The sequence below is a fragment of the Oncorhynchus mykiss genome, chromosome 12 (assembly GCF_057628025.1).
Source record: "Oncorhynchus mykiss isolate SJ-2025 chromosome 12, ASM5762802v1, whole genome shotgun sequence".
In the NCBI taxonomy this organism is placed as follows: Eukaryota; Metazoa; Chordata; class Actinopteri; order Salmoniformes; family Salmonidae; genus Oncorhynchus; species Oncorhynchus mykiss.
The window spans coordinates 52,974,680-52,999,022 of record NC_143033.1 but is presented as its reverse complement, the minus strand read 5'-3'; the positions used below and the strand labels follow the sequence as shown (position 1 = coordinate 52,999,022).

Below are 24,343 nucleotides of genomic sequence, written 5' to 3'. Positions count from 1 at the left end.
GAACGTTCTGCCTGCAACATCCTCCAGCATGACCGGTTTGGCGGTGGGTCAGTCATGGTGTGTTGTGGCATTTCCTCCATGTGCTCTCCAGAGGTAGCCTGACTGCCATTAGGTACCGAGATGAGATCCTCAGACCCCTTGTGAGACCATATGCTGGTGCGGTTGGCCCTGGGTTCCTCCTAATGCAAGACAATGCTAGACCTCATGTGACTGGAGTGTGTCAGCAGTTCCTGCAAGAGGAAGGCATTGATGCTATGGACTGGCCCACCCGTTCCCCAGACCTGAATCCAATTGAGCACATCTGGGACATCATGTCTCGCTCCCACCACAGACTGTCCAGGAGTCGGTGGATGCTTTAGTCCAGGTCTGGGAGGAGATCCCTCAGGAGACCATCTGCCACCTCATCAGGAGCATGCCCAGGCGTTGTAGGGTGGTCATACAGGCAAGTGTAGGCCACACACACTACTGAGCCTCATTTTGACTTGTTTTAAGGACATTACATCAAAGTTGGATCAGCCTGTAGTGTGGTTTTCCACTATAATTTTGAGTGTGACTCCAAATCCAGACCTCCATGGGTTGATAAATTTGATTTCCATTGATAATTTTTGTGTGATTTTGTTGTCAGCACGTTCAACTATGTAAAGAAAAAAGTATTTAATATGAATATTTCATTCATTTAGATCTAGGATGTGTTATTTTAGTGTTCCCTTTTATTTTTTTGAGCAGTATATATATATATGTATATATATATATATATATATATATATAGAGAGAGAGAGAGAGAGTCTTTGAAAAACACTCAAGATATGGTGGCACACTAAATTAAATAAAGACATTCCAAACCACTTTTGAGAAGGATAACATTAATGTGGTTATATAAACAAACCTCTACTTCTACATCCTGGGAATACTCATCAAAGGTGCAATGACGTGTAAAGGCTGAAGCAAAACAATGAATGAAGCACACTATCAGTACGTCCATTTGGACGTCCGATTTCATTTCACTCCAGGACGGCTCCATATTATATCTTGTTTATACCTGCACTCTATGAACCACACCATTTATTTTCACCCATAACGACAATCCAGCCTGTGCCCTTGTGATATCATAAATCGAGGAAAGGAAAAATGTCTTCCCCCGTCCACCTCTCTTGTTTGCTCTATTGCTATACATAGACTGCAGCAGCATTAAAATTGAATGAGCTGCAAAATGGACTTCAAAAGAACTGTGGCACAATCTGCAATGAATCCAAATCCCAGTTTTCAGTGCTTGGAGTAGAAAAAAGCGTTGTTTGTTGTTAGCTAATTATAACCCACTGTATCTGTGCAGTGGTTTAAAGTACTTAAAGGGATACTTTGGGATTTTGGCAATGAAGCCCTTTATCTACTTCCCCAGAGTCAGATGAACTGGTGGAGACCATTTTTATGTCTCCGTGTGCAGTTTGAAGGAAGTTGCTGACTAGCGCTAGAGAAATGACTAACTAGCGTTAGCACAATGACTGGAAGTCTATGGGTACGTGCTAGCATTCCAACTGCCTCTGATCTGGCGGACACACTAAACACACAGGCTTTGTTGTACATTTTCCCCTGGCTATCCGTAAATAAAACAAAAACAAGAAAATTGTGCCGTCTGGTTTGCTTAACATAAGGAATTTGAAATTATTTATACTTTTACTTTTGATACGGGTATTATTTTAAATCAAATAATTTTTTACTTTTACTCAAGTAGTATTTTAATGGTGACTTTCACTTTTACTTGAGTCATTTTCTATTATTAAGGTATCCTTACTTTTACTCAAGTATGAAAATTGGTTACTTTTTCCACCACTGTATCTGTGTAACTCTGACAGTATGGGAGAACATGACAGGGTGCAAAATCAGATCATGTTTGATGGTAAGATGGTGGCGGCTGCCTCAGTACACTCTTAGGGGGGAAAAAGTGCTATCTAGAACCTTTAAGGGCACCCTTTGAATAACCCTTTATGGTTCCAGGTAAAACACTTTTGGGATCCATGTAGAACCCTTTCTACAGAGGTTTCTACATGGAACCCAAAAAGGTTATAACTTGAACTAAAAAGGGTTCTACATGGAACCAAAAAGGTTTCTTCTATGGGGACAGCCGAAGAAACCTTTTAGAACCCTTTTTTATTAAGAGTGTAGATATACTGCAGCTACAGATGTAGGATCTTAATTTGATCACTCTGTTGTTGCTGAGAATGTTCCTGCACCGCAGGAAATGCAGATGAGCTTAATGATATACACAAATTCACTGAACACCTGCACTAACGCACGGTTACATTAACATTATTGCACTTTTCTCGTAGCCTAATTTTGGTCAGCTAGTAGCCTAACCATTGATCATGCAACATTATGGACTAAACATTCAAATCCTGTCGCTGCAGAATAATTTTCCTGCGACGATACGGGTCAAATTAAGATCTTACACCCGTATATATGCATTCTCTGTCTGAACATGGGAGCTGAGCCCAGCTGCCAGTCAAAGTGAAGGGAGAGAAAGCTACTTCACTGGCTCTATACTTGGCCCACAGCAGTGCAGTGACGGACAATGCTAATAGGCCCATGATGCATTACCAGCCCGTCCAGGTTTCACAGCTGACGCTGCCTCTGCATAACAATGCTACATGAGTCATACTGTGGTGGGCCTATGGTCTGTAGTCTGAATAGGCTCATTGAAATGAGAGGGCTGTCTTTGACGATGCTATCAGTGATGATGGTGTCTGTTCTTCCCTCATAGCTTGTGTTGACGATGTTGATGAGAATGGAGATTGGTAACGGGGAGGGCAGCCTTAGCAGCAGCAGCAGCCAATCAATGTGCGTTGATATGACACCTACCTCCTATATCTGGTCGCAGTTTGTTATCGTAGCCATCTAGTAGGCTGTTTAGGATGTTGGTGACATCGCTCTCGTACACTTTGGGAGTCAACACCCAAGTTTTGTTTGTCACTTCATCATCGTCGTTTTCAGTCTGGATAGAGCTGAGGAGAGAAAATGGGAACAGAGGAAATATGAATAAATTATTTTTCCACCAGCACTATAAGCAGCGAGGTCAAATGAAAAGAGGGAAAATCAGCAACTTTCCACAACATCAGCACAGCAAAGACCACGACATCACGCTAGGCTAAGCTTGCTATGCGTTTAGGCTCCGTTCTTACAAATGTGCACTTCCCTCTGGTTGAAATCAAAGGACAAGGCAGAAACGGGATAAAAGGGCAGAACTCCTGCTGATTGCCACTGATCTCTATGTGTTGCCCTACATGAACATCCTCACAAACTGACACCAGTCCCACAGCGCAGCTGGAACTGAGGATGACGGCAATGAATAGTGCCATAGTCCCCAAAAACACAGCTGTGAGAAAAAACTGGACGAGAGAACATTCCGTTACCAAAACCCTTTCATAAAACATTGAATAAATGCAAGGTACAAACATTTGATCTGTTGTTCCATTTCTGAGATTTTGGAAAGACAACCAAGAGTGCCCGTGGTCCCCAAAAACCCAGTTTGGGGAGAGATAATTCCGTTATCAAAACCCTTCCAGAACCCTGAAGAAATGCAAGGTACAGACAGTGTTCCATTTGTGAGATTTGTAAAAGGATTCTTTAGTTTTCTGCACTCTTTTCAGTGTTCAGGCAGAAAGGTCAGTCTTGTGACTTGGCTCACATCTGTAAAACGTCACAATGCTTTAAGATGTCTCAACAATCCTCATAAATGTTTGCTTCACTCAGCCACAAGAGTCAGCTAACTGAATTGCATGCAGAATAAAAAGGTGTTTTGCGAAGGGTCTGGGAAACTGAGGCTGGAGACATGCATAGGCTAATAATGGTGCATTGGAGTACACCACAGATGAGCTTGATCTAGAAGTGCTAACGGCAACAAACTGCCATGAAGTGTGTGATCAGCCTAACAAACACAGATTGTGGGTTCTGGGAGGTTGTTACTGCCAATGGCACAATACGATGGAATATGAAGGATATAGATTGTATCAAAACTCACAGCTCCAGAGCTCACCCCAACTCAGTAACCATGGAATCTGAGGGATATATAATAAAACAACCTTGAGAACAGCCAGCCACCGGAAGCCCTTTGAGCAGAGAGGCTTTTGAGCTTGGAAAAAATGTTTCCATGGTGCAAAAACAAAAGACACACATCACATATCTCTCTAATGGCTTTTTCATGCACTTAGGTATGGTGCAGGATATCGTGTTTTGACTACCAGTCTTCCTCAGGCAGCGTTAAGTGCTCAATATTCCTATATGGCGTCACCACCCTCACATGAAAACTTCATAGATGGATTCAGGACGGCTTGGATCTATCTTGGACACTGTAAATGGATCTGATTCAAATCATAGAATTAGAATGTACGTTGAAATAGAATGAACATTTTAGATCTGTGGGTTTTAATCTACTACAGAGTTGAGCCAATGGCGTTCAGGTGCTGTGGCTCGGTTTTAACAGAACTCTGTGCTGTCAATGGAAATCCTCCAGAAGTGGCTGGGTGAAAGAGAAATCTGTGCATGTACCTCAGACAGATTTGAAGTATCAGTGGTTCATTTGGTAAAGGGAGGCCCATCAATATGTCCAAGCTAGAGTGTGATGCTGGAGTGCACTGGAGTGCACTAATGTTATTGTAGCTACCTCTATTGAGAAGGGCCTAGCTAACCACAAGAGGGCTGTTTCCTATTGTATACTCAAATGTTTAAATTGTCCTTTACGGTGGTTGCATCATGTGAAAACTGCTATCAGATGAAAAGAGAACTAAAATGTCAGCATGTGAAACACGGTCTTCGTGAAACCATTTAGGATGTATTTGAAAATGCAGGTTACTTGAGTGCTGTTAAATATGCTGCCTGATTAAATGTTTATCAGAACCAATTATTAATCAAATACCAATATACATTTAAGACACCCAAATCAGTGACTAAACCATCATTTCAAATGTCACAAAAAAGGTGGTGGTAATTTCGATGTATACTTAAAATGGTCTCTTGAGCATAATATTATCATGTTGAAAAATCCCTGCTTCCCTGTTGATAGTATGTCACATTTCCGTAAGCTATCATTTCCCTGTGTTTGTGACTGTGGCTAATGCTGGCACGGCCCTCCGAACTCTCTTCCCATGCAGCCAACCACACACAAGACACTAGGCAATCACTAGTCACCATTCTTACAATCATTACACCTAATGAAGACTCATTATGCTAGCTAGCACAATCTTAATGAAATACAATAACACAAACTGCCTTAATGGAGGTCCTCATACCACTTTGCGTGTTATTGCTATAGTGAAGGTACTAGGATATCCCTGGTGGAACAAGGTGAAAATGCCTATGTTTGTTCATTTCATGGAGAGTGAGATTGCAGTTTAGCAGAGATTTTGTAAAATGGCTTCCCTCCCGGTGCCCTGTCCTGAGGACACAGAGCTATTAGTGACAGATCAACTGACCTGTGGTGGCCTGCCCTGATTAGCTCACCTCTTGCAGCAGCAATATTCGTGGACTCAGATGATCCTAACTAAATGGAATCAGACAGATTAGAAACATGAGGATCCCCCCCCCCCCCCCCTAACCTGGACAAATAAAGGTTAAATAACTAAATAAACAATGATGAAATAAAACCTAGGGCAGATTAGGCCAATTTGAGAGGCACAGGATGCTTGGTTTCATTTGTATAAACAGTTCAGATAAGGAAAAGGACCAGAAGGCCTATACACAGGTTTGTGTGGGAACTGACGAAGAGGAGTAGTAGGAAGGATCGGAGGACTAATGCGCACCGTGGTAAGTGTGCATAGCTTTTAATTAAGTACTAGAACACTGAACAAAACAATAAATAACAAACGAACAGTCCCGTAAGGTGAATGACAAAAACACTAAACAGGAAATAATCACGCACAACTCAGGCTATCAGGCTAACTAAGTATGGTTCCCAATCAGGGACAATGATTGACAGCTGCCTCTGATTGAGAACCATACCAGGCCAAACACAGAAATACCAAATTATAGAAAAAGGAACATAGACTGCCCACCCCAACTCACGCCCTGACCAGACTAAAACAAAGACAAAACAAAGGAACTAAGGTCAGAACGTGACAACTAGCTATCAGAAGATGGCAAATCCAAGACAAAATCCAATAACACACTGAAGCTCAGTCCCTCCAGGATTTCTCTGGGATTTTTTGTGATATTTGCGGGCAAAAATGTTTTTGCTGCAGCAATTCTGACATTTTTGCATGGAAATATGCAATGGTTTTGTCCAATTTGTCGCAAAAAATGCGTTGATGAAGGAAAACGTTTGTTGACGAGTCGCTTGATTGAACCATGTTCTGCTGTAAATGTGCGGCGATTGGTTGAAATTGCAAGCCTTATTTTTGTACTGCGGTGATGGGTCAGTTTTCTGCGATAATATTGTGACTAACGGATTTTTTAAGCGGAAATAGTAAGGTGACGGGTAGAATGTGCAAGGGAATTCTGAAACAAAACAAAAGTGATAGCAGAATCCTGGAAGGCCTGAAAGCTGATAGGTTAAAACAGAACAGTTCAATTGAAAGATGGGACTACGTAGGCCTACTGTAATTCCCTACACATTAAGTGTCATGCAGGTGGGAATTTAAGGAAGTAGGTTATATAAATGCTTTTTCACAGTATCATCTTCAGTTTACCCACTACAGTAGGCTTATGCCCTGTGCCCTTTGAAAATAAACTTGCTTTTTAGGATTAAGAATAGGCCCAGCGGCCCATATTCAGTGTCTTTCAGGATAATTGTAAAACACTACCCGCAGGCTAACACAGCAGTGACCATCCTGAGATACCTCACAGTCAGCGGTATCTTATGCACCAGGAAAATGAAGTGTCTAATGTAAAAGTATATATAAATCCCTATGGTCCTACTTCAGGATTATTGTAATACCGACTGGAAGGTCCTGGCTACATGTGTTATCAGTTCAACACTGAGACCCAAATCACAGTCGTATCCCAGAATCTAGAATTGTCCTCACATTTCCCCCATGGGTATCTGAGAGAACAAACTCTGAGTCATGGCAGAGAAGTAGAGTCCCCTATACATTACATGACATTACCTATATATGACATTACATTCTTCACATATAAATGCTTTCAACCAGGGAGAGAGAAGCTTCATCTCTTCATATTTTGTGAACAATTGTAAAAATGTGATCCCAAAATAAGGCAGACATAGCCAAACCTACAGGCCTTTCTATCTCCAATTCCTTCAATCAAAGAAAACAGAAAGAGCCAGCCACTTCATTGAAGTTTTGCCCTGTAGAGACATGAGACACCTGTAGGTCATTGTAACATAGACCTTCTGAGGGATCACACTATAGATGCAGTTTGTCTGCCATATAAGTTGTGTAATAGCAACAGATGCTATGATCAGGGCCAGTTTAACCCAATGGACAACATGGGCTCCAACCCAGGGCATTGCTTCTGGCATGCCCATACAGTGACTTACTTGACTTAAGCCCTTGGTTCCTATAAGCCCGTTGACAAATGTCCTCCATGTGCCATACTGTAGTCGTGTATTGTTGTCATCTTTAACAAAAGGCTATTCAACCTGTCCGACATACATCCAACATTGTTGACTATGTCAAGTGAGATGAAAGAGAGTATACAGCGAGAGGACACATTGAGAGGAGCAAATTAACAATAGACATTTTGACAGTAGCGCCATGCTGAGATTTGCTGTACTGGAGCTCTGACTTGACCATCTAGTTAGTACATGGTGTGGGTACAGTGTGATTGCCTGAAATGGTTGCATAATGTATCAAACACGACACATTTATTTGATAAGGCACACCAATGTGATACAGCTTAATACACCTATTGTTTTCTATGCCTCTGGCCTAGGGCCCACCTTAATCCAGCACTGTCAGGGCATGGCTTAATAATCATATTGTGATAATCCACTCAACACAGATTACCTGACCTGTGATGATCTATTGACCTTTTGAAATCAGAGACATCACAACACAAAATGCCTGGGTGGGGTGGGGTCCAAGGGAGGGCCACTAGGCTACAGGTAGTCTCTCATTGTGACACTACTTCGTGCTGGCAAGGCCTTGGCACTTCCTGGGTTTACAGATACTTCCTGGGGATTACATCAGAGGGCATGTGTTTCCCCTGGGTGCCGATGCTACCAACAGTGAACTATGGGTGGTCGTGGAGCATGGCCCAGTATACTGTAAACCAAATAGTTGGAGTGGAAGTTTGTTATTGTTATGAATATCTTATTGTTCCTAACAGTGGTTTCATAGGTCATACTCAGTATTGCAATTCAAATAGCTAGTAAGGAAATTGTTGTAACAACTATACCCTTCAAATAAATGTGTCAAAATAAAATCCCTATCCCTTTTGTAGGGACAGGCCAAACCTTATGTTGTACCTAGCCTTGACAGCCAATAAGGTGTTGCTCTTTCCCCGGTGTCTATGTATGTATCATGTAAGTATTCCTCCTAGAATTGACTAACTAGAATGCATCTTTACGGTGTCTTTCTTTGATAAACATGAGCCGCAATCAAGGTGTTCATTACATGTCACGCATCTAATTAACATGCTCATGTGATCTGTGATATGACATAACCAAAGTACCCAGATACAGATCCTACTGTACATTTCAGAACTCTTAACCACAGAATCCTTTTAAATTAGGGTTGAATCACGTTAATAAAGGCCGAAATATGTGTGAATACAATTGCGCACACAGTGCAGACATTTTAATCTGGGCCAGAGAGCTCCATGGTCACATTTTCAACGATGGTGATTGAATGAACACTGATCTATCACCCTCCATTTCTCACCCTCAAGGAGCACACAAGACAGAAGAGATGTGAGCCCTTAAACCATCTGCTTCCTTCTCAAGTGTTCATATTCTCTTGGTGCAAATGGCTGCCTTTTCGTGACAAGTCAACTGAGCATTTTCTTTCCACAGATTCAGGAGTTGGCAGTGAATCAGTATAATATTCTCAAACGTTAAGACATCAGGGTGTTCGTAGTCACAGTTCATCACATTAAAAACATGCTGGGAATGGTGATGCTTTGGATCTTGGAACATAAGGAACATACATCAATAGACTATGCCTTCACCAGGTCTTCACATGTGCAATTAGGGTATACAGTACATGCAAAAGTAGCTTACATTTGCAATGGTTCAATATATAGATATGGTATGCTATTTTATACATATTTGTTCATGGCAATAGCTTTAAATATTATTCAGATCTGAATAGCATTGCCCAGTAGCCCACAGAACCGTGATTATATTCCTTCTACAGCGAATACAACCGCGGAAATAATGGACATCCTGCAGATCCTCCCCAAAAACGGCTCTATTGGAATCACGTTAAACATTACAGTGAACTCGTATGGCGGGGCCAACACTACCTAACCAACCTGTTAACATATCATTACAATGTGTGAAAACAATGGTTGACACGTAGCCTAACTAAACGAGTTCTGGTTCTGTAACAAGCCCCTATAATAAGCGACAGTGTATGATCGTGTCTGAGAGAAAGCATAACATATTGAAATAACTGGGCTGGGCTCTCATTCTAGGAAGCAAAAAAAACATATTCGTCCGGCCATACATGTATCTGGTGCCTGCGTTTTAATAAAAGCCTTACCTTGTAGGAAGATGAGCGAATAAAAACACCCAGAGAAATAGCTTCACAGGGAAGGAAGCATTCGCCATCGCTGTCGAGCATTTAGATGCTACATTTGTAGGAGCCATTATCACCATCTTCTTTTCCTCTTTATTGCAGATGGACGGGTCCCCTTATTTACTGTCTATCCTCACGGTGATACATTACGCGAATAGCATAAGCGGCTCGCGTTAGCATTCGGTTTGGGAAAATGTAGACCTGCTGCAGTGTTGAGGAAAACGGTCACAAAACTGATTGAATCGAAGCAAGCTTGACCGATCATACGAAATAATAGTAAAAACTACATAAATACAACGGTTCCGGAATAGCCTAATATCCCAAATCTGAGAAATATATTGGATCGTCAGTCTGAATGCAGATTAACTCTGGGGTCAAAGAGGAACGGATGCACGTTGCTGCAGCACAGATCAACACATGCGTGGTTTCATCGCGCGGAAGCAGATATGTGGAGAGATGAACATAAACCTTAGCTTGCTACTATCCTTAAAATATGCACCCTAAATCGTTTTGGTTGCTATTTTGCTAGATTAGAAATGCCGCATAAAATGTTGAGAGAGAGTTGGTTTGGCAGGTTTGAGCGTCCGACAGACGTGTATTCAATTGGGTGCTACTAAATAGATCCAGCAAACAGCTGATATGGCGGTAAGAAGTATGCTATAGCTAAATCTTTCACATAGTAAACAATGGTAACAATATGTATTTCACTGAGCTGAAAATGTAATCTAGGCTATAGCCTAAGCGACTAGTTGCCACCATGTACAGATCCCCTACGGTTTTGCTTTCAGCACCCCGGACAGCTCCCCCCCAGGTTTCCGCTTGCGATTGCAAACCTATTATCAAGAATTACGTTACGATGGTTGTGAAATGAAGATTTTATTTTATTTTATTAATCTTCAAAATGGAAGCTAGACTATGACATAGTTTTTTTGCAAATGGGTATATTTATATATATATATATATCCATAGGTAAGATAATGTATGACACGTTTTAGTTGTCAAGGTGCTTGATACAGGTTACACATTTAGAAAAAAAGGTGCTATGTAGAACCTAAAAGTGTTCTTCGGCTGTCCCTTAATGAGAACCCTCATGAATAACCCTTGTTGGTTCCTAGTAGAACCCTTTTGGTTCCAAGTAGAACCCTTTTGGAGTCCATGTTCTACATTGAACCCAAAATGGTTCTTATTAGAACCAAAAAGGGTTTTACCTGGAACCAAAAAGGGTTTTCCTATGGGAACAGCCGAATAACCTTTTTGGAACCCTTTTTTCTAATAGTGTATTTGGTCTTGGAGGTTTGTAGCTCAGTGCTATTTTAACAACTGTCTTGTTAGCTGTAATGTATGAACACTGTGGTGTTCACTGGTCTCTTTTAGAGTCTCCAAATGTGTTTAATTAACACAGGGATTAATGTTCTTATTCTTATTTGCTGTAATTCATTCTGAGGTCACCTTGGGTAATTTACTATAACATAAAATCAGATAATATAATTTGTCTGACAAATTATCTGATGGGAGACAGTTATACCTAAATGGTCAGTCCCCATTTACTCTCACCTGGGGGAACACTCCCCCCCCCCCCCCCCCCCAAAAAAAAAAGTAAAAAAATGTGTTTGAGAAGTGTCTGCAAGTTTGTGATGTCATCAAAGGCATCACATGTGCTTAGCAGTCCTTTGAGGGTTGCCACTTTGGCTCTGATCTAAAGCAGCATTGTGCTCCCTGGAAGAATATGTACAGTACACTATATGCATAAATTAATTTGTGGAACATTGGCACATCTAAGCAGCATATCCAGTAGCATAGATTTCTAGAATGTATTCCATGGGAAATTGCTTCAATTAAAGTACAAGGTATGTATTTAAATCAACCAAATACATAGCCTACACCATGAGACAACACATGACATTTGACCCTGATGTCATGTGCTGTCCTAGGGTTTGTCTTATGTTTTCCCTTCACAAATCAAATACTTTTGCCCAGCACTAACATGCTCAGTGTTTCCAAATAAGAAAATATGCTGAATTGAAAACAAACATTGTCAGAAAATCTTTGTCACAAAAAAGATAATCTTTCTCATCTGAATTCAACAGGCACAGATGTATCCAGTAGTCTACATATTTTAATGGGATGCTTGCCAAAATCCCTCTGAACACTTAGCCCACACGCATACACAACAACAGACACGCATCGCTGAGGGTCCTATGAGGATAGCGGTGATTAACTGTTTGCATGTATCAATTCCACATTGCATAGTAAATACTGTTTCATTCAGATACACATCAGGATCCAGTCTCCTTGCATCAACCCATATGCATATTAGCAATGACAAATCAGTGGTTAAAATTCATCCCATTGAATGGCTAGCCTTACCAGCTGCCTGTGTCATGCATAGATAGTGAGGTGCCTTGGTTTAATGAACAAAACCATGTACTCGTTTGTAACAATTGAAGCTTGGAGTGATATAATTATCTGTGGGAAATTTGAATGCTGGTTCACCAGTTCTACAATAATATCTTCAACAAGCACCTTTATGGAAAAGAAAGAGAGTGTGCTGTCATATTTTTTATCGCCACATGAATGGTTTCGAGCCCAATTTCTCAGCTGCGCCTGATGCTTAAGTTATCAGATTCATAAGCAATGTACTGCATGCGACATGTGGAAAAGCTAGACGTTTCGGTCTCCTCGCCACCCACATATCTACACTGATGAGGAACTACATTTAGAGTGATGATAACAAAAACCTCACATGCCCATGTTTATATAACCCAGCAAACGTGTGCTTTTTGCACTGACCTGGAAAATAATTGGGATTTAATTAAATACAGAATCTAGTCTCAGGCAAGCCTCATGTTCCCCAGCAACGCCGGCCATATAACGCCACTGGATCTGTTTTGTTCCTAAACATTCCATTGTGTTTCTATTCGATGACTTAAAAAAAAAAGGGATTCTGAATTCTTTACATATCATAACCCCAGATAAATACAATTGAATGGTACCAGTGCAATATAATTCTTCAATGTTCCATTTGTTTTTGGACAAAATACATAGTTACATCTGGAAAAATAGATCTTTGTAGATTATATGTGGTACAGTGAAAGAGCTCTGCGATGTGCAGAGGGGAGGTCTTGGTTTGATCTACAAGGGCAAAGAAGACAGAGGACAGCATTATTATTCATCTCCTACTGTCGTTGTTACTTTATATTCTTGCAATGACCCCTTTAGCCCGTAGCCAACACATGGTACATTGACATCCAATGGAGAGTGAAGAAGTCTATACTTAGCTTTGAACCTGTTTAGAATAAAATTCTGTTGGAGGCTAATTATAATACATTTACAACTAGTGGGTGTAAAGTCCATAAGCATTTAATGTCACCTGGAACAACAGAACGAACCAGATAATACCGGTGTGAGCCTGTGTATTTTTTTATGTTATTTCTTGAGGGGAGGCAGATTACACAACCTGAGTACACAGCCCAGGTTGAGGGCTTTATCAATCAGTTGTCTGCAGATTAATTCAACTCTTCTTGTTTAGTTCGGTGTTATATAAATTACACAGCTCTCCTGGTCCCTTCACATGGACAGACATGATGAACAAAGAGCTTTACAACAGCTTGGAATGATTGCTGGATTTACTTACAGATTCTAGGGCTTTATGTCAATTTTCTGTCAACTAATCTGTGTATCATACTGGTGGAGCACGAATTCCAATAGTTGGTCACATACATCGTTTGCATTTTCATATATCAGAGGGATGAATTAATGATCTACATGGGCCCTATTTATACATTAATGTATAAATAGGAACATTTGTTTAATTTGCATACTGGGGGAAACGTCCTTTGTACAGATCACTGATAGACTTAATTCTTTATCAGCTTCAGTAGAATTGTCTAAAAAGTATTAGTACAGTCTCAACCACTCCTTCCCATACCCAGCCTCCATGTTCTGAGGTCGTCAGAGCCCTCTCTAATTTGTCATCATTAAACGCAAGATAATAAGGCACCAGTATGCTAATGTGAGTCTGGCTGACTGCTCACATGGACCTAGTCTCTATAGTCTGTTGTTCATCTGAAAACATCCATAATAGCACGTACCCCAGGGACTGATGCATCAGCATCACACTCCCAGGCAGGCCACCATGTCATTGGTACTGTCATGGACACTGCTAATCTCCAAAGATGGTACAGAGATATTGATTTGGTTGGATGTTGATTAGATGCTTATTTTCCAGCGGTCATTGCTGCTCATTTAGGGTAAAGTAACCTCTTATGCACTTTGACAGCTACCTTTTATGTAGCACTGCACGTGTGTATATGTGTATGAAAATCAATGCACACAACTGTAACTGTGTCCTTTCAATGAACACGAGTGATTGTAGTTACAGTGGTTTAAACAGGCCAACTGCAGTTGCTCAGTACACAATAACCATTGAAGATTGACCAAGATAGGATTTACCTCATAACACTGTCTGGGCACTCAGTCAAGTCAAGCACAGGTTATTTTGGATTTGAAGAGAGGCAGGTTGCATGGTGAAAGAGTTGGTTCAACGGTCACAGAAGGAGAGTGATTCAGGAAATGCTCCCTCCACACGCATTCATCTGTCCTGTCACGCATACACCTGTGCTGTACTGCCTCCCTGGATTCTCTCCCTGGGCTCCCTCCGAAGAGTGCCTCCCTGTACTCTCTCCCTAATACTCACCTGGATATGCACCTCAGCAACAACCACTTTACATTTCAGCCTCCTCTTAGCTACACCACCCCTTCACAGTCTATTGACTAGATTAACTGAAGGAATTGGTCAATTGTTGTGTTAGGTTGTTGTTCCTGTTCAATGTGCATCTTTGAACACCAGTCATAGCGTTAAGTGCATCACCAATATTTAAAATGTTTTTTTTCTTTCTTGTATCATGTATTTTTAAGGGCATTCTTTTAAAGGGATTCTTATGCATCTTTGATAGGCTGCCATTTTGGAGACTGTGCAGTTTGAATACATTGCGAAGATGCCACACAGGTTACACCACTAGCCTTTCAGGCGGATATACTTAGATCATTGTAAATGAGGGTAATCGGTTCTGAATCATTTACTCTGTAGTTTGGTGGTTCCAAACTTCTTCCATTTAAGAACGATGGAGGCCACTGTGTTCTTGGGGACCTTCAATACTGCAGACATTTTAGGTAACCTTCCCCAGATCTGTGTCTCAACACAATCCTGTCTCGGAGCTCTACCGACAATTGCTTCGACCTCATGGCTTGGTTTTTGCTCCAACGTGCACAGTCAACTGTGGGACCTTATATAGACAGGTGTTTGCCTTTCCAAATCATGTCCAATCTATTGAATTTACCACAGATGGACTCCAACTAAGTTATAGAAACATCTCAAGGATGATCAATGGAAACAGGATGCACCTGAGCTCAATTTCGAGTCTCATTGGAAAGGGTCTGTATATTTATGTAACTATGGTATTTTTTGCATAAATGTCTAAAAAACAGTTTTCGTTTTGTCATTATGGGTTATTGTGTGTAGATTGGTGAGGGAAAAATGAATTCAAACCCTTTTAGAGTAAGGCTGTAATAACAAAATGTGGGAAAAGTAAAGGGGTCTGAATTCTTTCCGAATGCACTGTATTCACAACTAAGTTTGTTCAAGTCAGAGCATTGTTTTAAAAAGTAGGGTAACGCCAGAATTACCATTGGTAAGAGAGGAGCAGACATATTTGTCTCCAGTGAGTGCTTTCTTATGTACATGGACTTATGGGGCCATTAGAGATACTAGACCATGCATTGTCTGTCAGACAGAGTTTACCTCAAAATCTTTGAGCAGTCAGGGTTATGAAAACTCATCTCTGAACATATCAACCGCCTTTAAAATTGCAGATCACGACATGTCAAATTTTTTATGTTGGTTTTCAAAAACTATTTATGTTTTTGGGCCGCCAATGGAGGCACTAAAATTTGAGATAAAATCAAGAGGAATATGTACTTGTTTCCTAACCATCAGGTAAAAAGTACATATTCCATTTGATTTTCTGCCACAGGGCATAGACAGCAAACTGGGCTTACAGTTTTAAGTCTCTACACCTACAGTAGTTTGACAGTGACCACACAAACAAACCTGCTCCCAAGACTGTTAACCCAGTCTTGGGAGTCTATTTACACCACCCTATATCTAGGGTTGATGTATTGCTCTGGTCCAACCTATCCAAACTAAATAAATTCAATGTATCTCCTCCACCCGAGTGTGCTGACATCACACACATCTGTAGTATAGTGATGCAGATACATTTAACACTTAACCTTTTACTGCAGTGGGCTGAATCAGGGTCACACAGAGTGTTTCTTGACGGTCTTAAACAGATCTACTTTGAAATGAAAGTATACACCTCACAAACATGGTTATGGGCTTAAAAAAAGAAGATCTACATTTCAGAGGTGAAATGTATTCCATTTTGAGTTTGCGTCCTAATGTTGCATTTTATAGACTGAAATAAAATAAAAGCCGTTTGACATAAACCCTGGGGCAGCAGGGTAGCCTAGTGGTTCGAGCTGGACTAGTAACCAAAAGGTTGCAAGTTCAAATCCCCAAGCTGACAAGGTACAGATCTTGTCGTTCTGCCCCTGAACAAGGCAGTTAACCCACTGTTCCTAGGCCGTCATTGAAAATAAGAATTTGTTCTTAACTGACTTGCCTAGTTAAATAAAGATCAAATAAACACACAATTTTCAAAATAATATAATATCATTTTTTACTGTTCATTTATAACATTGAGGCCACTAGGTCATTTGACTGCTGGAAATGGCCAAGTAGCCTATCACAACAAGGATAGTACTGTAGTCATAAGAACACAATCATGCCATGAGAGGTTGATGACCAAAAAAGTTCCTAAACTGGAGTTGAATGAAAAATTGCACATCTTGTTAGCACACTAAAGCTACGTTATGTCTCTTTCTGCAAGGCTGGCATCTCTTCCTTTTGGACTGTGAGCAGTGGGGGCGCCTGCGTCGCTATTTCTAACCTCTCTCTCTCTTTCTTTGCTGTGATTATGAGAGACGTCAGCAGGATGATTTAATTGCTGCTCTGATACAGTATTTGTGCTGCTTAAATTAAGCAGGTATAATCTCTCCTCCCTAAGGTAGATCATGTTGAGTTTCTCCTTCCGGCTTAGATATTATTTGCGGGGCATCTCTGTAGGGAGGTAGCAATCCAAATAGACATCATAACTATTGCCTTGCATGTGCGGCTTTTTAGCTATACCCAAAAGGAAATGACAGATGGGGAGCAGGTGATTAGCCACGTTAACGTTTTATAGTCTCGTAGACTAGAATAATATAAACCAAAAAAAAGAACTGTGTCTATAGCAGGACTTTTCAGTCCTACACCAACCCTTAATTAATCAAAGATGGAATCTGATATACAGTATAAGTAATATCAACACACACACACACAGTATGTAATTCTGTTGTCAAAAGATTCAGCTGCTTTAGGATGTTGCTTTAGGATGTTGTCAAAGCGCTTTTTCCCTCTCGATCATTCATGGTCTGTATAATCAAGATTAGCATATCCTCCGGCAGATTGCGAACTCCTCGACACCCTATGGATTTCTCTGATTACGAGTTTAAATCTTCAACTCCTCGTGTTCTTGTTTTTATCCACACTCTCTCCTAAATTACGAAACATAAACTAAACTGTTTGCTTGATGAAACGCCAATCTAATTTTCTAATAAGATGCCAGCATGAATCTTTTATTTGAATTGTCATCCAAAAGTATTTACGCCTCCATAAATAATACTAAATAATCCTCTGAACTAAATTGCCCTTTCATCACATGCAGCAAGATATGTTTGATGTGGATAAATATGTAAATGAGAAGAGTTACTAATCAAATGGTAAAAAATAGGAGTCTGTTGATATTTGAAAAAAAAATGACGTCCCCTGCCAAGAATACGTGATTATTGCAAAGATCAACACTCCTTTACCAAGTGAGAAAATGCGAGGTATAACTTCATATCCACGTACAGTATTTGCTTCATTCAAGTACTGAGACTGGGCCAATTAGACCTAATAGAAAAAACAAACAGATTTAAATAGAGACTGTACCCAAGACCAACACAAAACAGTGACCTTTTTAGATTGGCAGTACAATGCAATTTCATATAACTTCAACTTCTGTTTACTATGGAAGAAAATGAGCCATGTTCCAGTGGTGTTTAGGGTCATTTCCCTGTCAATGTCTCTAATCAACTAACTCAATCAAACTAAAGTAAAATAATTATGTTTCTCTTTCTTGAGGTGAGCATGAGGTGCCCATGTATGTATGGCCTAGTTGTTATTCACGACAAAACAGCAGAGTAGTTCTCGAGAGCAGCGTGACTCATTTCAGATTTCTTGGAGCAGCAATCTCTGAGATGGTATTGCTCTGCCAAGTTATGGTGAATTATTTAGTTTTCCCCACTCTTCTCCCATGCCTCCACTAACCTCTTGACCCCCTCTGACAGTGGGACAGGATGATATCGACGGCTCTCAGAAATGACTATTATTTATTCCAGAAACTATAACAGTTTGTTCTTGTTCACACATCGCATCCTGCCATCAAAAATCATTGAAAAGTTAGATTTCTCTTGGCTTGTGAATCCATGATCTCCAACCCTTCAGACCATTCTGTAGGATGACGCCAAAATGAAATAATGAGTCCCTGATCTTTTCTAATGTTTATGTAATAGTGAGGATGAATTTTAACCATGCCAGTAACTGGGTTTTTATAGCCAGGGAACATTTAGCCACATACACTATCATCTGCTTTGGATTTTAATGACAAATGGAGCCCAATGCCTGGAAATGCATGAGGGACAATCATAACGTCATTTAGCCCTGAAATGTTACCACAATCAGTACAAAGACAGAATGTGCCATCAAAGCCATTGAGATAACAGTGGGGAATTCAATTTGTAGAGCCTGCAATTGTTTGTGTCTCATTTAATAACAATAAAATGTGTCCTTCATAGAAGTCAGAACACCACAAAACGGTCAGCAGATCACTGCTGTCCCTGGGTTGAGCTGATGCAATACAGTATCTTCGAAAAACACTGCATGTCTCCAAACAGGAAAATAATTCTGCAGCAATATTTATCCAAATTGACATGCATGACCAACATGGCTGATCTGTGGGCACACACAATTCACAGCACCCTCCAAATGTTGAGTTATGAGCATTGTGACAACCAACCTGTGTGGCAACCAGCCCTTGAAATAAGAGGATGACACATATCTCTGTGTTCAGTATTTCTCAACGCTGCAGAAATGTGATGAAAATCCAATTTATTGCCCAAGAGATGTTTGGTAGATCCCAAGCCTTTTCTGCATTCTCATCAGGCAGTTATATAACTCTTGTTTAACCCAAACCCATAGATTTCTCTCACTGTGAACACAGACAGCAATAGTTGCTCAGCCAACAATTGTTCATTCATCCAGCTTTTTTGAGTGTCCAACATTTTCTCCCTGACTAAGGGGATAAAGGCGAGTGCACTTGTCGTCACCAGTGGAAAAAGGTGATAAATAACCTTTTACAACTGTTTCTACTGCTGAATATAGAGAGCAGCTAAACTTTAGGATAGATATGTCAAAATAATACTTGAAGAAAGCATTTAATGAAAAGCGTGTCATCTCAAATGATGAAATAAAATAAAGTTTTTTAAAGCCCTTGACTTTTTCCAGATTTTGTTGTGCTACAGCCTGAATTTAAAACAGATTCAATTGAGATTGTGTGTCACAGGCCTACACACAATACTGTGAATGTCAAAGTGATGAATGATGTTTTTCTGAATTTTAAGAAATGTATTAAAATTAAAAGCTGAAATGTCTTGAGTCAATTAGTATTCAACACCTTTGTTATGTATAACATAATTTGTTATGTATAACATAACACCTTTGTTAATATAACATAATAAATTGCATGGACTCACTCTGTATGTATGCAATAATAGTGTTAACATGATTTTTGAATGACTACCTCATCTCTGTACCCCGCCCTCAGTCGAGCAGTGAATTTTAAACACAGATTCAACCACAAAGGCCAGGGAGGTTTTCCAATGCAACAAAGTGTGGAATACGTACAATGCCTGAAGGCACTTTAGATGTATTTATGGTTGATTTTGCAAATCCTGCACAATTAGAAGTTAAGTGTTTTTGAAAATGAAACCTCTTGAAACGGCTTTTTATCTATCAAACTATTTTCTTCACTGTCTGGAAACAAGATTTAATAGTGGCTGAAACCATGCTATTTAATAATATAAAGACGTTTATCAGTTTCCCCAAATACCTAGAGGGGAAATGTCATTACCACCATGTCCTAAAATTAGCTATTTTAGTTGAAAAGGAAATTGCATAACTTGTGCCTAAGGTATTTTATATAACATTTCACCAGATTTTTTTGGGGACATGTTTATTCTTTTTACAATTCGGAAGTTTTCTTAATTATATGTATTCAATGTTTAATGTCTAAATGTCCATAAATGCCTTGATGATACTGAGAAACATTGTATTTATCACATCAAAATCGTGATATTTTACGTTCTTTTAGGAATGATATTGAACAAGTGAACCTTATATTATAATGTTCACACATGGTAAAAATCATCAATATCAATTGTAATTTAACACAGCTTTGCCTCAAAAATATGTACTGTGTTGGTAATGGTTTTATATTGTGGTAATGACAGAGTGTGGTGGAAATTACATTTCATATAAAACAACCAATGAAAAATACCATTCAACAGAGTGTGGTGGAAATTACATTTCATATAAAACAACCAATGAAAAATACCATTAAATGTCAGTTGTACATGTTTAATTTTATTGAAGATTTAGACCAGACCATTCGTTCCGATTCATCACAAAGGTGTTCGATGGGGTTGAGGTCAGGGCTCTCTGCAGACCAGTCAAGTTCTTCCACACCAATCTCAACAAGCCATTTATGTAAGGACCTTGCTTTGTGCATGGGGGCATTGTCATGCTGAAAAAGCAAAGGGCCTTCCCCAAAACTGTTACCACAAAGTTGGAAGCACAGAATTGTCTAGAATGTCATTGTATGCTGCAGTGTTTTGATTTCCCTTCACTGGAACTAACGAACCATGAAAAATTGCCCCAGAGCATTATTCCTCCTTCACCAAACTTTACAGTTGGCACTCTGTATTTTAGTAGGTAGATTTCTCCTGGCATCCGCCAAACCCAGATTCATCCATCGGAATGACAGATGGTGAAGCGTGATTCATCACTCCAGTGAACACATTTCCACTGCTCCAGAGTTCTGTGGAGGTTAGCTTTACACCACTCCAGCTGACGCTTGGCATGGCACATGGAGATCTTATGCTTGTGTGCAGCTGCTTGGCCATGGAAACCCATTTCATGAAGCTCCCAACAAACAGTGATTTTGCTGACATTGCTTCCAGAGGCAGTTTGGAACTCGGTAGTGAGTGTTGCGACTGAGTACAGGCAATTTTTATGCGTTTCGCACTTCAGCACTCGGAGGTCCCGTTTTGTGAGCTTGTGTGGCCTAACACTTTGTGGCTGAGCCGATGTTGCTCCAAGACATTTCCACTTCACAATAACAGCACTTACAGTTGACCAGGGCAGCTCTACAAGGGTAGAAATTTGACAAACTGACTTGCTGGAAAGGTAGCACCCTATGACGGTGCCACATTGAAAGTCACTGAGCTCTTCATTATTGCTATAGTACTGCCAGTGTTTGTCTATGGAGATTGCATGCCTATGTGCTCAATTTTATACAACTTCAGCAGCGGGTGTGGCTGAAACTGCAAAATATACAAATTTGAAGGGGTGTCCACAAACTTTTGTATATACACTACAGTTCAAAAGTTTGGGTCACTTAGAAATTTCCTTCTTTTTGAAAAACCATTTTTCCATAAAAAATATGCCGTTTCCAGCTTTATTGGTCATTTACAACATTAACAATGTCTACATTGTATTTCTGATCAATTTGATGTTATTTTAATGGACAAAAAAAGTGTTTTTATTTCAAAAACAAGATTTCTAAGTGACCCCAAACTTTTAAACGGTGGTGTATATATACAGTGCCTTGCGAAAGTATTCGGCCCCCTTGAACTTTGCGACCTTTTGCCACATTCAGGCTTCAAACATAAAGATATAAAACTGTATTTTTTTGTGAAGAATCAACAACAAGTGGGACACAATCATGAAGTGGAACGACATTTATTGGATATTTCAAACTTTTTTAACAAATCAAAAACTGAAAAATTGGGCGTGCAAAATTGTTCAGCCCCTTTACTTTCAGTGCAGCAAACTCTCTCCAGAAGTTCAGTGAGGTTCTCTGAATGATCCAATGTTGACCTAAATGACTAATGATGATAAATACAATCCACCTGTGTGTAATCAAGTCTCCGTATAAATGCACCTGCACTGTGATAGTCTCAGAGGTCCGTTAAAAGCGCAGAGAGCATCATGAAGAACAAGGAACACACCAGGCAGGTCCGAGATACTGTTGTGAAGAAGTTTAAAGCCGGATTTGGATACAAAAAGATTTCCCAAGCTTTTAACATCCCAATGAGCACTGTGCAAGCAACAATATTGAAATGGAAGGAGTATCAGACCACTGCAAATCTACCAAGACCTGGCCGTCCCTCTAAACTTTCAGCTCATACAAGGAGAAGACTGATCAGAGACGCAGCCAAGAGGCCCATGATCACTCTGGATGAACTGCAGAGATCTACAGCTGAGGTGGGAGACTCTGTCCATAGGACAACAATCAGTCGTATATTGCACAAATCTGACCTTTATGGAAGAGTGGCAAGAAGAAAGCCATTTCTTAAAGATATCCATAAAAAGTGTCGTTTAAAGTTTGCCACAAGCCACCTGGGAGACACACCAAACATGTGGAAGAAGGTGCTCTGGTCAGATGAAACCAAAATTGAACTTTTTGGCAACAATGCAAAACGTTATGTTTGGCGTAAAAGCAACACAGCTGAACACACCATCCCCACTGTCAAACATGGTGGTGGCAGCATCATGGTTTGGGCCTGCTTTTCTTCAGCAGGGACAGGGAATATGGTTAAAATTGATGGGAAGATGGATGGAGCCAAATACAGGACCATTCTGGAAGAAAACCTGATGGAGTCTGCAAAAGACCTGAGACTGGGACGGAGATTTGTCTTCCAACAAGACAATGATCCAAAACATAAAGCAAAATCTACAATGGAATGTTTCAAAAATAAACATATCCAGGTGTTAGAATGGCCAAGTCAAAGTCCAGACCTGAATCCAATCGAGAATCTGTGGAAAGAACTGAAAACTGCTGTTCACAAATGCTCTCCATCCAACCTCACTGAGCTCGAGCTGTTTTGCAAGGAGGAATGGGAAAAAAAATGTCAGTCTCTCGATGTGCAAAACTGATAGAGACATACCCCAAGCGACTTACAGCTGTAATCGCAGCAAAAGGTGGCGCTACAAAGTATTAACTTAAGGGGGCTGAATAATGTTGCACAGCCAATTTTTCAGTTTTTGATTTGTTAAAAAAGTTTGAAATATCCAATAAATGTCGTTCCACTTCATGATTGTGTCCCACTTGTTGTTGATTCTTCACAAAAAAATACAGTTTTATATCTTTATGTTTGAAGCCTGAAATGTGGCAAAAGGTCGCAAAGTTCAAGGGGGCCGAATACTTTCGCAAGGCACTGTATATAGTGGAGGTAGTAAGTCACATAAATAGACATTAAAATCACTCAATCATCCTAACATATTACAAAATGTGATGGTCTTATTTAGCAAATAAGTGTTCAATTTCAACATAACCATGATTGTATATGTCATTTGTGTGTCTTTTCAGACCTTAAGATAAGTAAAAATTTCTGAAAAAATACATTTTGCCATTACCACCACATTCTGTCCTTAACATTACAGTTTATTATGTGGTGGGAATTACATTCTTATGACATTTGGTAATAAATAGTAGGGATTCCAGCATGCCAACTCTAGTTGAACAGCTACCATACAATGTATCCTAAATACACAGAATTAAAACATAATTTAAAAAATCTAACATAATTTGATGAAATTGTAGCCTATTTGTTAATGATGTACAATGGTCTTATTTACCTTTATTTTTCTATGATATCCCGGCAGCACATTGTTTTATTTCCCTTCATGACATCCATGTGCTCCACTGTCACTATTCATATCAATGGTAACCAAGTACACAAACTTTTGATAAAAGGTGGTAATGACACAATACTTAGAGACCACTGTATTTTGAGTAAAAAAAGTAACAAATAGCTTATGCACATTCAATACGTATATCATTTCCATTTATTTGACCATTTAAAAAAAAAACAGGTGCATTAAATATCTATTTATCAAGAACTTTGCAAGTGGGGTACATAGCAGAATGTCAAAAGTCTGGGTGTTAGACAGGACAAAAACACAGCAAAAAAGTGAAATCCAGACATGAAATGGTTTTGGAAATTAAATCAGAAAACATATTGAAAGCTGGGAAAAAAGTTTAAGGTATATTAGTCTCCACTTAACGGATGTGAAAAAAAAAATGGATGTGAAGAAAAAAAATCTAAATGAACATTTTCTCTTAAAAATCTAATCTTGAGACACAAAACGGGCCCATCTTTGCAAAATCACCCTC

General features: G+C 39.8%; 1 protein-coding gene across 4 annotated transcripts in view; it reads right to left on the bottom strand.

Moving 5' to 3' along the window:
- The window catches only part of LOC110537755 (gamma-aminobutyric acid receptor subunit gamma-2), a 70,767-nt gene extending 59,482 nt beyond the window's left edge, over positions 1–11,285 (bottom strand). For all 4 annotated transcript variants that reach the window (XM_021624119.3, XM_021624120.3, XM_090192754.1 and 1 more), the window contains exons 1-2: positions 9,651–11,285; positions 2,854–2,996 (exon numbers count right to left, since the gene is read on the bottom strand). In XM_021624119.3, coding sequence (XP_021479794.1) covers positions 2,854–2,996; positions 9,651–9,766 — 259 coding nt within the window. In that variant the 5' untranslated portion in view covers positions 9,767–11,285. The remainder of the gene's footprint in view (positions 1–2,853; positions 2,997–9,650) is intronic.
- Between the last annotated feature and the right edge of the window lie 13,058 nt (positions 11,286–24,343).